At 38.5% G+C, this 13,469-nt stretch overlaps 1 gene segment (V, D, J or C); it reads left to right on the forward strand.

The window, feature by feature from the left end:
- The first annotated feature begins 6,226 nt into the window (after positions 1-6,226).
- Positions 6,227-12,877, forward strand: LOC110486747 (Ig mu chain C region membrane-bound form-like). The segment is given in 7 exon segments: positions 6,227-7,247; positions 7,981-8,280; positions 8,702-8,986; positions 9,111-9,428; positions 9,750-10,067; positions 10,897-11,051; positions 11,391-12,877. Coding segments are annotated over 7 exon segments (1,407 nt in total).
- The last annotated feature ends 592 nt before the right edge of the window (positions 12,878-13,469 follow it).

Consider the following 13,469-nt stretch of genomic DNA (forward strand, 5'->3'; position numbering starts at 1 on the left):
ACCATGCTGGTAATTTATGAACATTTGAACATCTTGGCCATGTTCTGTTATAATCTCCACCTGGCACAGCCAGAAGAGGACTGGCCACCCCTCATAGCCTGGTTCCTCTCTAGGTTTCTTCCTAGGCTTTGGCCTTTCGAGGGAGTTTATCCTAGCCACCGTGCTTCTACACCTGCATTGCTTGCTGTTTGGGGTTTTAGGCTGGGTTTCTGTACAGCACTTTGAGATATCAGCTGATGTACGAAGGGCAATATAAATCAATTTGATTTGATTTGATTGATGTAAACTAAACTCAATAATGGACCAAGATTAGTTCCTTGAGAACCCCCAAAATGAAATTATGATGTTCTGATTTAGAGATGTTAACTTCTTGCGTCGAGCAATCCCGTATCCGGGAGCGTAATCATAGCCTCAAGCTCATTAGCATAACGCAACGTTAACTATTCATGAAAATTGCAAATGGAATGAAATAAATATATTGGCTCACAAGCTTAGCCTTTTGTTAACAGCACTGTCATCTCAGATTTTCAAAATATGCTTTTCAACCATAGCTACACAAGCATTTGTCTAAGAGTATTGATAGCTAGCATAGCATTAAGCAACAGGCAACATTTTCACAAAAACAAGAAAAGCATTCAAATAAAATCATTTACCTTTGAAGAACTTCAGATGTTTTCAATGAGGAGACTCTCAGTTAGATAGCAAAAGTTTTTCCAAAAATATTATTTGTGTAGGAGAAATCGCTCCGTTTTGTTCATCACGTTTGGCTAAGAAACCCCCCCGAAAATTCAGTCATTACAACGCCAAACTTTTTTTTCAAATGAACTCCATAATATCGACAGAAACATGGCAAAAGTTGTTTAGAATCAATCCTCAATGTGATTTTCACATGTCTATTCGATGATAAGTCATTCGTGGCAGTTGGGTTTCTCCTCTGAACCAAATGGAAAAATGCACGCAGCTGGAGATTAAGCAATAATTGCAACGGAGGACACCAAGCGAGCACCTGGTAAATGTAGTCTCTTATGGTCAATCTTCCAATGATATGCCTACAAATATGTCACAATGCTGCAGACACCTTGGGGAAACGACAGAATGTGTAGGCTCATTCCTTGCGCATTCACAGCCATATAAGGAGACATTGGAACACAGCGCCTTCAAAATCTGGGGCATTTCCTGTTTGAAATGTCATCTTGGTTTCGCCTGTAGCATCAGTTCTGTGGCACTCACAGATAATATCTTTGCAGTTTTGGAAACGTCAGAGTGTTTTCGTTCCAAAGCTGTCAATTATATGCATAGTCGAGCATCTTTTCGTGACAAAATATCTTGTTTGAAACGGGAAAGTTTTTTTATCCAAAAATTGAAAGAGCGCCCCCTATATCGAAGAAGTTAAGTGATGACTATAACAGTGGAAGTGATAGTAATAAGGATAATAATAATAGTAATATACTGTAAAGAAAAGTTTTCTTCAAACAATCTGAAATCTGAAACAATTTCCACGTCTCTCGAGATTTGGGAGAAGGAATGGGTTTATGCCCAATAAAATATATTGAGAAAATATTATTTTAACAATATCCTTAACAGTCATATTCAGCTATACTATGTAGCATATGACTAATTATGTTTTTTTCCCTTAGACGTGTACTGCGGTGTTCTTGAACTCAGCCAGCCAAGTGTAATGGTTGTAAAGCCTGGAGAGTCTCTGAGCATCACCTGTAAGGTCTCTGGGTATTCTGTTAGTGATAGCAGCATAAGCTTTGCCACAGGTTGGGTTTGAAAGCCTGCAGGGAAAGGAATGGAGTGGATTTCCCATATATGGGATAATGGAGATATCTACAAAATGATGCACTGAAAAACATGTTCAGCATGTTCAACAAGAAGTGAAATTCTGAATGTGGGTCAAATTTGACGTCATCGCCCCTTCCCTTTCAAACAAGATATGGATCTGGTAGCACTTCCTACGTGTTCCACTAGATGTCCTCATTCAGTAGAACGTGGAATGGAGCCTCTGGTGTGAACTTTGACCGAATGGGAGGGGAAATAGTCACTGTCTTAGCAGAATGCCATTTCCCTGTGGCGCATTTGTCTGTGGGTGTCACCGTCGTTCCATCTGGCTGCAGATGAAAACGTATGATCCGGTTGGAACGTTATTGGATATATATGAAAATAACATCCTGAAGATTGATTCTCTACTTAGTTTAACCAGTTTATTCGACCTGGAATATATATTTTTGAAGTTTTCGTCCGAGTTTTCCTGGTCCAGCGTCAGCTTTTGGGCATGTGAGCTGAAAGTGCTAGCAAATGCAGCTAATTGGACACTAGTATTGGACATTATGGAACAAAACAACGAGTTATTGTGGAACTAGGACTCCTTGCACTGCATTCTGATGAAAGATCATCAAAGGTAAGGGAATATTTATGATGTAATTTCGTTTTTCTGTTGAATCCAACATGGCAGAGAAATATATTTACGTCTGAGCGCTGTCTCAGATTATTGCACGGTATGCTTTTTTCGTAACGTTTTAAAAAAATCTGACACAGCGGTTGCATTAAGAACCAGTGTATCTTTAATTATATGTAGAACATGTATCTTTAGTCAAAGTTTATGATGAGTATTTCTGTTCTCTGGCGTAGATTTCTATAATTCCTCCTGATATTTTGGAGGCATTTCTGGACATGGCGTCAATGTAAACCGAGATTTGTGGATATAAATATGCATATTATCGAAAAAAACATAAATGTATTGTGTAACATGTCATATGAGTGTCATCTGATGAAGATTTTCAAAAGGTTAGTGATTCATTTTATCTCTAATCCTGCTTATGTTACTCTATCTTTGGCTGGGAAAAATGGCTGTTTTTTTATTTATTTGGTGGTGGTCTAACATAAATATCTGTTGTGTTTTCGCTGTAAAACATTTTAAGAATCGGACATGATGGGTAGATGAACAAGATGTTTATCTTTTATTTGCTGTATTGGACTTGTTAATGTGTGAAAGTTAAATATTTTCATTATAGGCGGCTTGGACTGACATTACAACAAGTCCTGCACTAACCTGACTATCACTGAACAATGAGGACTGTATGGAGTTTTTTAGTCATGGTGGTGTCATACACAGTAAGTAAAACATTACAGTGAGCCCTGCACTAACTAATATTGAACAATTGAACTAATGAGCCTCTGGAGTTTAGTTGTCATGGTGATGTCCATGGACAGTAAGGTAAAACACTACATGGTGACTGAAGAATGTCTGAGAATCATGGTTAAACTCAATATTAGTGTAAATGCCACATCTTCAACTGAATATTAAAATGTTTTTGTTTTGCAGGTGTTTGTTGTGATGTCAGACTGGATCAGTCAAGGAGACTATTAAATTATCATGAAAAACATCTGGATTTACAACAACAGACTATTATATAAACTGGATAAGGCAGCAACCAGGAAAAAGGCTGGAGTGGATTGGTAAAATTATGGTTCAAGCTCTGCTACCTGCTCAGACTGCCTGAAAGGCTGGTTCACCCTGACTGAGGATGTGTCCATAAACACACAGTTCTTAGAGGCCAAGATTCTGAGAGCAGAGGACTCTGATGTTTATTATTGTGCTGGACAGACACAGTGACTGGAGCTGGTGAAGTAGCTGTACAAAACCCTCAGCTCCAGTCTCTGTTAACATCAGTCCTATGTCCCCACCAACACTATAGGACGGAGTAGACACATCATACTGTAAATTATAACCCACATTTTATTTTTTATCACTTGAAAAGCATCAAATATACCTGACAACCTGTCAAGATAACTGTATGAATATCCTCATGAACACTTTATAGCCATTCATTGTCAGTTGACAATGGCAAATAAGCCAAAAACAGTTTTAATAATATATGCAGTCCATCTGTCAAATTAATAATCAATCTCTAGCAGCTTAAACCATTCATTCGGTCATGTCTTTCAATTTGGGGAACTTATTTGTGTGAAACCAGATTTCAAATTTCAGTATAATGCCTTTCTTGCAAGCTCCAAACCTAACAATGCAGTTATCAATATCAATGTAGCACAAAAAATAACATAAGGTAGAACAAAAACATACACGAAATAAAAATAAGAAACATGAAGAACATGGGAAAGAAGAGAAGCTACTGTATATACAGTCAGTTCCAATACCATATTCACAATGTGCAGGGATACTCTAGCCATTCTGTTAGCTATTTAGCAATCTTATGGCTTGGGGATTGAAGCTGTTCAGGAGCTTTTTTTCAGACTTTATGCATTGTTACTGCTAGCCAAGTGGAAGCAGAGAGAACAATATACGGCTTCGGTGGCTGGAGCACTTCAAAATTTATTTTCCGGGCCTTATTTTCACAGAGGTTCTGGATGGCAGGGGGCTCGGCCCCAGTGATGTACTTGGCTGTCTGCACCACCCCCTGTAGCACCATGCAATCAAGGGCAGTGCTGTTGCCATACCAAGAAGAGATGCAGCCAATCAAGATGCTCTCATATGGAACTGTGATGATCATTCATGTTAAAGAGTAATGGAACAAGTATGGTACAAGTTTATTGCATTAATCCCAATAGATTCTGTCATCCTGTGCTGGAGTGGTGGTGTGACATCAGAAACAGCAAGCATAGCGAGTAACAGCTAGTTACAGCAGGAGAGCAGCAAGGGACACCAGTGCTGGGAGTGTTGACATCTGACTTATAGTGTAGGAAGCATGTGTAGAGCTGGTCAACTTAAATAGACCTCATGTAATTAGAGTGTGAATCCAATTGGTGCAATATCTGCTGAAGCAAACAGCTGATGCCACCACACTCTGGTTTCCCTTCTGAAATGGCTCCACTTTATATCTTTTTCAAGACACCTTATTTACATTCACCTGTATATGAGCCTAATCCAATTCAGAGTTGTAATTACTGGTAGATGTAAATGAATGTCCTCATTAAGTGTACTGAAATACACAATGAAGAAAAACCGCAACATGTAAAGTATTAGTCCAATGTTTAATGAGCTGAAATAAAAGATCCCAGAAATTCTCCATATGCTCAAACGGCTTATTTATCTCAAATGTTGTGCACAAATGTGTTACATCCTTGTTAACGACCTTGATGCTATGTACGAGTGCTGACACAGGCAACTATAAATAGACAATAACCCACAAACTATCCAAGGCATATGGCTACCTAAATATGGTCCCCAATCAGAGACAACAATAAACATCTTCCTATGATTGCGAACCAATCTTGGCAACCATAGACATAAAAACACCTAGACCGGGGAAAACCCCATAAACATACAAAAACCCTAGACAGAAAAAACACATATATCACCCTAGTCACAACCTGACCTAACCAAAATAATAAAGAAAACAAAGATAACTAAGGTCAGGGTGTGACAGATGGTGACTAAATAACAACTATTAAAGGTTAAACAATTCATAATGATGCTGACTAAATAGCAACTATTAAATGTTTACCATTCATAATGATGCTGACTAAATAACAATTGTTGAAGATTAAACCATGCATTCTAATGCTGACTAAATAACAATTATTTTGAGTGAGTTGAAATGAAAAGATTGTAAACCTTATTAGAAAGGCTTATTATATGAACGTCTCATACATGTTTGTTAGAGTTACAAAGCATTGTACCTGCAGGATTTAAGTAAATTATTATAATTCTAAAGAATACATAAATGGTGTAATAATATATACTACTTCACAAAACAGTTAACTGATAGTTAAAATATGTTTAAACATTCTAAGAATAATATATATTTGTATGATCACCTATCCACAACCATCTGAATGTGTTGCTATCCTCATAGAGCAGGTGTGTGGTTCTGGTGGGAGGTTTTTGTTATGGTGTTTTTCACAGTGACTATACAGTTACAGTTTGGGCTTTTTATTCGAGAGCCACAGTGATATTACATCGTACAAAAACCCTTTGCTCCTGTATGAACACATTAACACTGAACAGGTCAAGTTAACACCCCCCAGAACCAATATAAACCTTAATGAAATGTCACCATAAACATGATTTTGGCCATAGCCATGATATTTGGTTTTATACTACAACATAAATCAAAAAATGTGCAAACAACTGTTATAAACTGGCAATGGATACACCTTTAGTCAGAAACAATAATACCAAACAATTAAGAATAATCCACCAACTCATAGAGAATATAATTCTGTAAGATTCTTTAGCTTCTTATACCTCACTGAGAGCAGAATCATATGGAATCCCTATGGAGATGTGAAGGAGGTGTTTTTGTGCTGGGGTATATCACTGTGATATGGGGTGGGGTGCACAGTGAAATGAGACTGTACAAAAACCTCAGAGACAAAACCTGCATTATATCTGCCTGAGGATTGGGACAATGGGGAGAAACCATACAATATTCTTCAAATGCTCGTCTAATATTGATATAACCCCATTGTATATTATTTAACATTTTTAAAAAGGTACGTTTTGATGGAGGGATGTCATGACATGAACCTGAGCATCAGTTTTTAAAAGGTATACAAAACTGAATTCACAACATCTGTCCTTATGGAATCAGGTGTATGATAGTATTACAATATTGCATTTATTTGAATGTTTGTTGGATTCATTATCATGACTTTAAAGCGACCTATTTAGGTGCAGGGTTTTAGTACAGGCAGTGAATGGAGACAGAGCACTGTGATGCTTTTGACTACTGGGGTAAAGGGACACAAGTCACCGTCTCAGCAGGTAAGCAAACTTAAATGTATTATATCCATAGAATGTTTAATTTTCCCATTCTATGTAGAGTGTAGAAAGAACATATATCTTTTGCATTTTTCAGATGCAAAATGTCCTTAAATCGACCTGTTCCACTAAAGAAATGGTTTACCTCAATTTGCTTATTTCCTTGAAAGTCAAATAGTTCCTCAATTTCTAGGTTCTGCTGTTGTAGAATATTGCAGACGTTTGTTTCCTAAAGAAAACCATTTGTTCCTCAGAAAGAAATTACAGTCTAAGAGAAAATGATCCATATTGTGGGAATATATTGTTGACCAAATGTGACTATGTCAGAATGTAATGTCTATTTAGACATTTTTTTTTACTAACAAAATGACTTTGGTTCAGTGATGGAGTTATCATGATTAGTTGAAACTGATTGTTGTAAAGAGGGTGGTTTTTGTATTGCTTGGCATATGCCCTTCTCACACTGTGTATGGATACTTTGACTATTGGGGGAAAGGAACAATGATCACAGTATCATCAGGTAAGCCATTGCATATATGCTTTTTCATGCAATCAAATTGTTGTAGTTTGTAGATAATCGTTATTTTATGGAGAAAAGTAGACATTATTACTTGGATAATGTTGTTAGTGTAGCACACCTAGAAAAATTAATTAAATTAAAATGTAGGCTATTCATATATGAGTCAAACACATCAAATGATTATAGGGTATAATAATAAGACTCCATCTTAGCCTATATTAATCCATATAAATAATTTATTTAGAATGTTTTATTAGAGGAACATTATGTTATATTTTACAGTTCTGTTTTCACTGGTAAATCTGTCTGCAATTTAATGTGTTAATGTGTATTTAATTGTGCCTTCCTGTATTATACCTTTTCTAAAATGTGTATTCTATTCTACTGAGCCAGTTACTTTATGTTCATATACTTATATTGTATTATTTCTTATTGTTGTTGCATTGTTGAGAAGGAACCTGCAAGTAAGCATTACGTTAGATGGTGTATCCTGTATATATGACTAATAAAACTAGAAACTTAGTGGTAGTTATACCTCAACGAATACAAGACAACCAACTACATGGAATTAAATGGTGCCTTATAGTGCCAGATTAAATGAACAAGTAGTTCTTAGGTTATAATAACTGTGTAATGACTATTTTACCATGCTATTTCCTAGTAGCTACCTGGTCATTTCTGTACATTCAAATCAAGTGTTACCTTTCTCTATTTCAATCTTTATTTCTTGCAGCAACCACAGCCCCCTCTACTCTACTCACTCTTATGAACTGTGGAATCCCTTCTAACGACATCTACATCCTCGGTTGTGTCGCTAAAGGCTTCTCGCCTTCCTCACACACCTTCCAATGGACAGACGCCAGTGGGAAAGCGCTGACGGACTTTGTCCAGTACCCAGCAGTCCAGAGCGGGGAAACCTACACAGGAGTCAGTCAGCTCCGCGTGGCTAAGAATGTCTGGGAAAACTCAAAGTCTTTCAGATGTTCTGTGGATCATCCTGGAGGTGCGAAGACAGCAGTCATCAATAAACCAGGTAAGAGATGGTCATCATATTGTATTTTTCTATAGATTACATTTTAATGTTCTATAGATACATTTTAATGTTCTATAGATACATTTTAATGTTCTATAGATTACATTTTAATGTTCTATAGATACATTTTAATGTTCTATAGATACATTTTAATGTTCTATAGATTACATTTTAATGTTCTATAGATACATTTTAATGTTCTATAGATTACATTTTAATGTTCTATAGATTACATTTTAATGTTCTATAGATTACATTTTAATGTTCTATAGATACATTTTAATGTTTGTGGTGTAAACTATTTCTGTTTATAAAAACTGAATATAAGGTTTTTACCATGGATGTCTTTGAAAATATCAGCATTATTTCAATAAGCGGTTAAACTAACATGCAGACATTTTTTTAACCTCCCACTACTCAGTCCCAAAGTCTCCAACAGTGTCTTTGCTGTCTGCGCCCATTGGCACCACCCAGTACCTGATGTGTATGATTGAAGATTTCACCTCCGAGACAGTCAAGGTCACCTGGAAGAAGAATGACATGGAGGTGGAGGCCCAGACCCCTACTCTAGGCAAACGGCCGTCAGGCCTCTACTCAGGCAGCAGTCTGCTGAAGGTCATCAACAGTGACTGGAACAACAAGGTCAAGTACAGCTGTGTGGTGGAGCACCAGGGTGAAACCATCAGCAAGACGACCTCCAAAACAGGTCTGTACATAGGAGAAAACTGTACTACAATTGATGTCATGCTCACATACAGGATCTCTATTATTTAGTGTAGTTCCTCATCAATAATATGTCCTGCTTTCAAACTGCTTCTCTCCCTTTTCAGAACCACTGACGGTGACTCTGAACCCACCGCGTGTGAGAGAGGTGTTCTTGGACAACCAAGCAGTGCTGGAATGTGTCATCACTGCTACAGACCAGAACACAGTGTCTGGTACCAACATCACCTGGCATGTCAACGGAAAGAAACAGACAGATCACATTGATCTGAAACCTATTGAATCAAAGGGCAACCTGAACAGCAGGGTCAGTACTCTGACCATAGACCAGACAAAGTGGACCAATGTGAACAAAGTCCAGTGTTCTGCCATGAAGAGTGGCGAAGACACACCGGTCATTCAGGACATCAGCTTCACCAAAGGAAGTAGGTCACTGAAACATCTCAAAGTGGTTGTGATAAGTGGTCACCTACTCCAGGATCTGGAGAGGGAGGCACAGGATGCGCAGACTTTTGCTCCAACCCAGCGCTAACACACCTGAGTCAGCAAATCAACTAGTCATTAACTAATCATCACCTTTGCTTAGTTGATTCAGGTGTGTTAGTGCTGGACTAGAACAGAAACCTGCACACCTGCACAGGTGCACAGCCAGTGTTGCTAGGTTGATTTTAAACCTATATTCACATACTGGTTTTCATATGTACCTACACATACATGAGTGTAACGTAAAATCAATCCTCTTGCAGGTGAAGCCCCTTCTGTGTCCGTCCACATTCTCCCAGAGGAAGACACCAAGAAGGATGGGGATGTGACTCTGGTGTGCCTGGTGGTCAGCCCGTCTCTCTGTGACGTCTACATCATGTGGAAGGAGGACAGTGGCGAGTACCAGGAGGGGGTCACCAGCCCTCCTCAGAAAACCAAGAAAGGCAACTACTTCGTCACCAGCGTCTTCACCACCACCAAGGATAAGTGGGACACAAATGTGCTTTTCACATGCGCCGTCAAGCATGCTGGCTCAGACAACAGCACCTCACCTAAGGAGATGAGTGTGTCGAAGTCCACGGGTAACTCATGTGAAGACAAGTGATTTTAACCTGTGTGTGTTGTGTCGTTGTGTCTTCTTATTGACTCCTCTGTGGGTGAGAATAGCCAATTACTAGGTTTGTGCTCTGCTGTCCTCAAAGATGTCATTAATTGTTGTCCTTGTTGAGTTAAAGTTAACATGTTAGTGTTGTCATTGTTTTGTTGACAGTAAACATATTGTTTATTGTGATATTGTCCAGTCTACTGTTTTGTAAAATGTCAGTCTTGTGTTGCCATTGTTGTCCTTTGTCATTGTTCAATGTGTCTTCCTAATGTGGAGGCTTGCTAATAAACAATACCGCATATGAGATCACAAGGTTTGGTGTTCTTATAACAATTACTCCAAGTCTCAGAAAAATATACTGGTCTATTCTACATAAAAAAACAGAATGAAGACAATTGTTTTGTCATGAAAAGACAACAGTACTGAATAGCCTACTATGCTTCCAGTAAGGTGATCATGGATGTACTATTTAGTGTATTGGTGTAGTTTGACATAATGTGAGTGGGTGTGCATGTTATTATTAGGCCAAGATATGAGTCTGCAGTGTTCTCTGTGGGTTGATGTGTGTGTCTGTGTGTGTCCATATAATTTGAACTCAAGTAGCTGTATTTGTTAGAATATGATAAAGACTAATACAATACAGGTTTACAATACACAGACAAACATGAATACACAGACAAACATGAACACACAGACACAAATGAACACACATAAACACACACACACACACACACAAAAACACACACACACACGCAGACACAAGTATATGTCTGTTCCTCACCACCTGTCTCTCTCCCTGTTCTCAGCGAACATCCTACTGACTGAGCCTGAGGCGGGCTTCGCTCTGAGCTGCACGGACAACTTTGAGGATGAGTTCGGCAGCCTGTGGTCCACCACTTCCTCCTTTATCATTCTCTTCCTTCTCTCTCTCACCTACAGCACAGTGCTCAGCCTTTTCAAGGTACTGACACCGCTTATTTATTGTGATTGTAGACTTCTGATGAAGGCCATTGGCAGCTCAAATGTTATGATTGTAAATAAAATAAAATATGTATCAAGTGTTTAATTGAACACAAGCATTTTGCTACACCAGCAATAACATCTGCTAAATATGTGTGTGACCAATAACATTTGATTTGATTTGATTGTGAGCAAGAGTTCCTGCTCCTTTCCCTTCCAAATATGATTACATACACAGAGGAGAGATGAGATACTCCTTGTGGGCCAAAGGTAACCCACGTTGTTCCACTTTGCTGTCTGTTTATTGTAATAACCTGTATCTGTCTCTGCCTCTTTTCAGATGAAGCGGTGAAGAACACATGATGGACTGCAGAGATAGATGTGTCTAGATTAGAAAGATAATGGTCTGGGATGGTTATGGCATATAGTAGTGTTCTTCAGTAATAATGTTATGTATTTATCCTATACATTATTGATTTTGATTGATTAGTATTGTTGTTCTCAATATTATACAAGCATTGTGGTGATATGTTATTTTTCATTCATTGGTTCATTTTGTACAGTATCTTTAAATATAAGTGTATACTGTGATGTCTGTGTGTCCTTTTTCCCTTTAAGTTGTTGTATTTCTTTTTACATCCACTGGATGCTAATACTGGGACAAGGACACATCCTATATACAAAGACATTACTGATTGGATTGTTTCTGCTTGGCAGTTATCTATGGAGCCAATGTACAGCTGTATTCCCTCCCAGGACAGATTAAAACAACGTTATGCTATATCTGTCATATTTAACTAAAACTTCATTATTCTGTTATCAGTTGATCTGAGGTGGTTTCTTGGTTCTCTAACTTGTCTAATAACAGTGTCATGCAAAAGCAGCTTCCTCTCTCTCTATCCCCTTGATACCACACCTGTGGCACTGAAACTGTCCAGCAACTGCCAGGGACACAAATACACTTCCTTGAAAGAAGAGAAACACTGCATGTATGATAGCAATGCACGCACGCATGCACACAGAAATATACTGTATATATATTGAGCTACAAAAGTATTGGGACAGAGACACATTTTTGGTGGATTTGGCTTTGGATTCCAGCACTTTGGATTTGAAATGATTCTATGACTATGAGGTTAAAATGCAGACTGTCAACATTAATAAGAGGGAATTTTCATCTATATCTGGTGAAATTCCAGCACTTTCTGTATATTGTCCCCAAATTTTACAAATCCACTTATTATACTGTATGCGTATTAAAGTAGTCAAAAGTTTAGTAATTGGTCCCAAATTCCGAGCACACAATAATTACATTAAGCTTGTGAATATACAAATTTGTTAGATGCATTTTTTCCACAATTTCCAATAGGTTGGAATTATCTTCTATGTCATAAAAGTCATGCATTTAATTCAAACATCGGACTGCCAAATGGTGAAGCATGATTCATCACTCCAGAGAACATGTTTCCATTGCTCCAATGGTGGCGAGCTTTACACCACTCCAGCCAACGCTTGGCATTGCGTATGGTGATCTTAGGCTTGTGTGTGGCTGCTCGGCCATGGAAACACATTTCTTGAAGATCCTGATGAACAGTTCTTGTGCAGACATTGCTTCCAGAGACAGTTTGGAACTCGGTAGTGAGTGTTGCAACCGAGGACAGATCAATTTGTCACACGCTCTGAGCTTTTGCACTTGTCGGCCCAATTCTGTGAGCCTGTGTGGCCTACCACTTCAGGGCTGAGCCGTTGCTCCAAGATGTATCCACTTCAAATCAAATCATACTTATTTTCCACCATAATTTGCAAATAAATTCATTAAAAATCCTACAATGTGATTTTCTGGATTTTTTTTCTCATTTTGTCTGTCATAGTTGAAGTGTACCTATGATGAAAATTACAAGCCTCTCTCATCTTTTTAAGTGGGAGAACTTGCACAATTGGTGGCTGACTAAATACTTTTTTGCCCCACTGTATATTCCATGTCAGATATATATATATTTTCAATTTTTTATTCAAATGGAATGGAGTAGAACAGCAAACACACATGGCCACTGCGCCTGCTACTCCTCTCCATTTCCATATGAAATACCCATTGGGTGTTGTTGTGGGGAAGGCAGACCCACAACAATGGCTGGAGTAGAATGAAGCAGCACTTCACCTTAGTGACATATCTGTTTATTTTATGTGATGATAAAAGGCTGACACAATACAAATATTTTTTTATGTTTTCTTTCACAGTGATAGCGACTCTGACTGGGAGGCCCCGGTGCCAAGGTGCCCATCCCCCACTGAAGCGGGTTCATCCAGCCGGACTCCTGCTGTCTCCGGCTCCACACCTACCCCCGCCCGGCCATCTAGAGGTGTGAAGACACAAACAAAGAAGCGGAGGAAGGGAAGTGTGGAACCTGCTGGCAGAGAG

This window comes from Oncorhynchus mykiss, chromosome 13, assembly GCF_057628025.1.
Source record: "Oncorhynchus mykiss isolate SJ-2025 chromosome 13, ASM5762802v1, whole genome shotgun sequence".
Classification (NCBI taxonomy): Eukaryota; Metazoa; Chordata; class Actinopteri; order Salmoniformes; family Salmonidae; genus Oncorhynchus; species Oncorhynchus mykiss.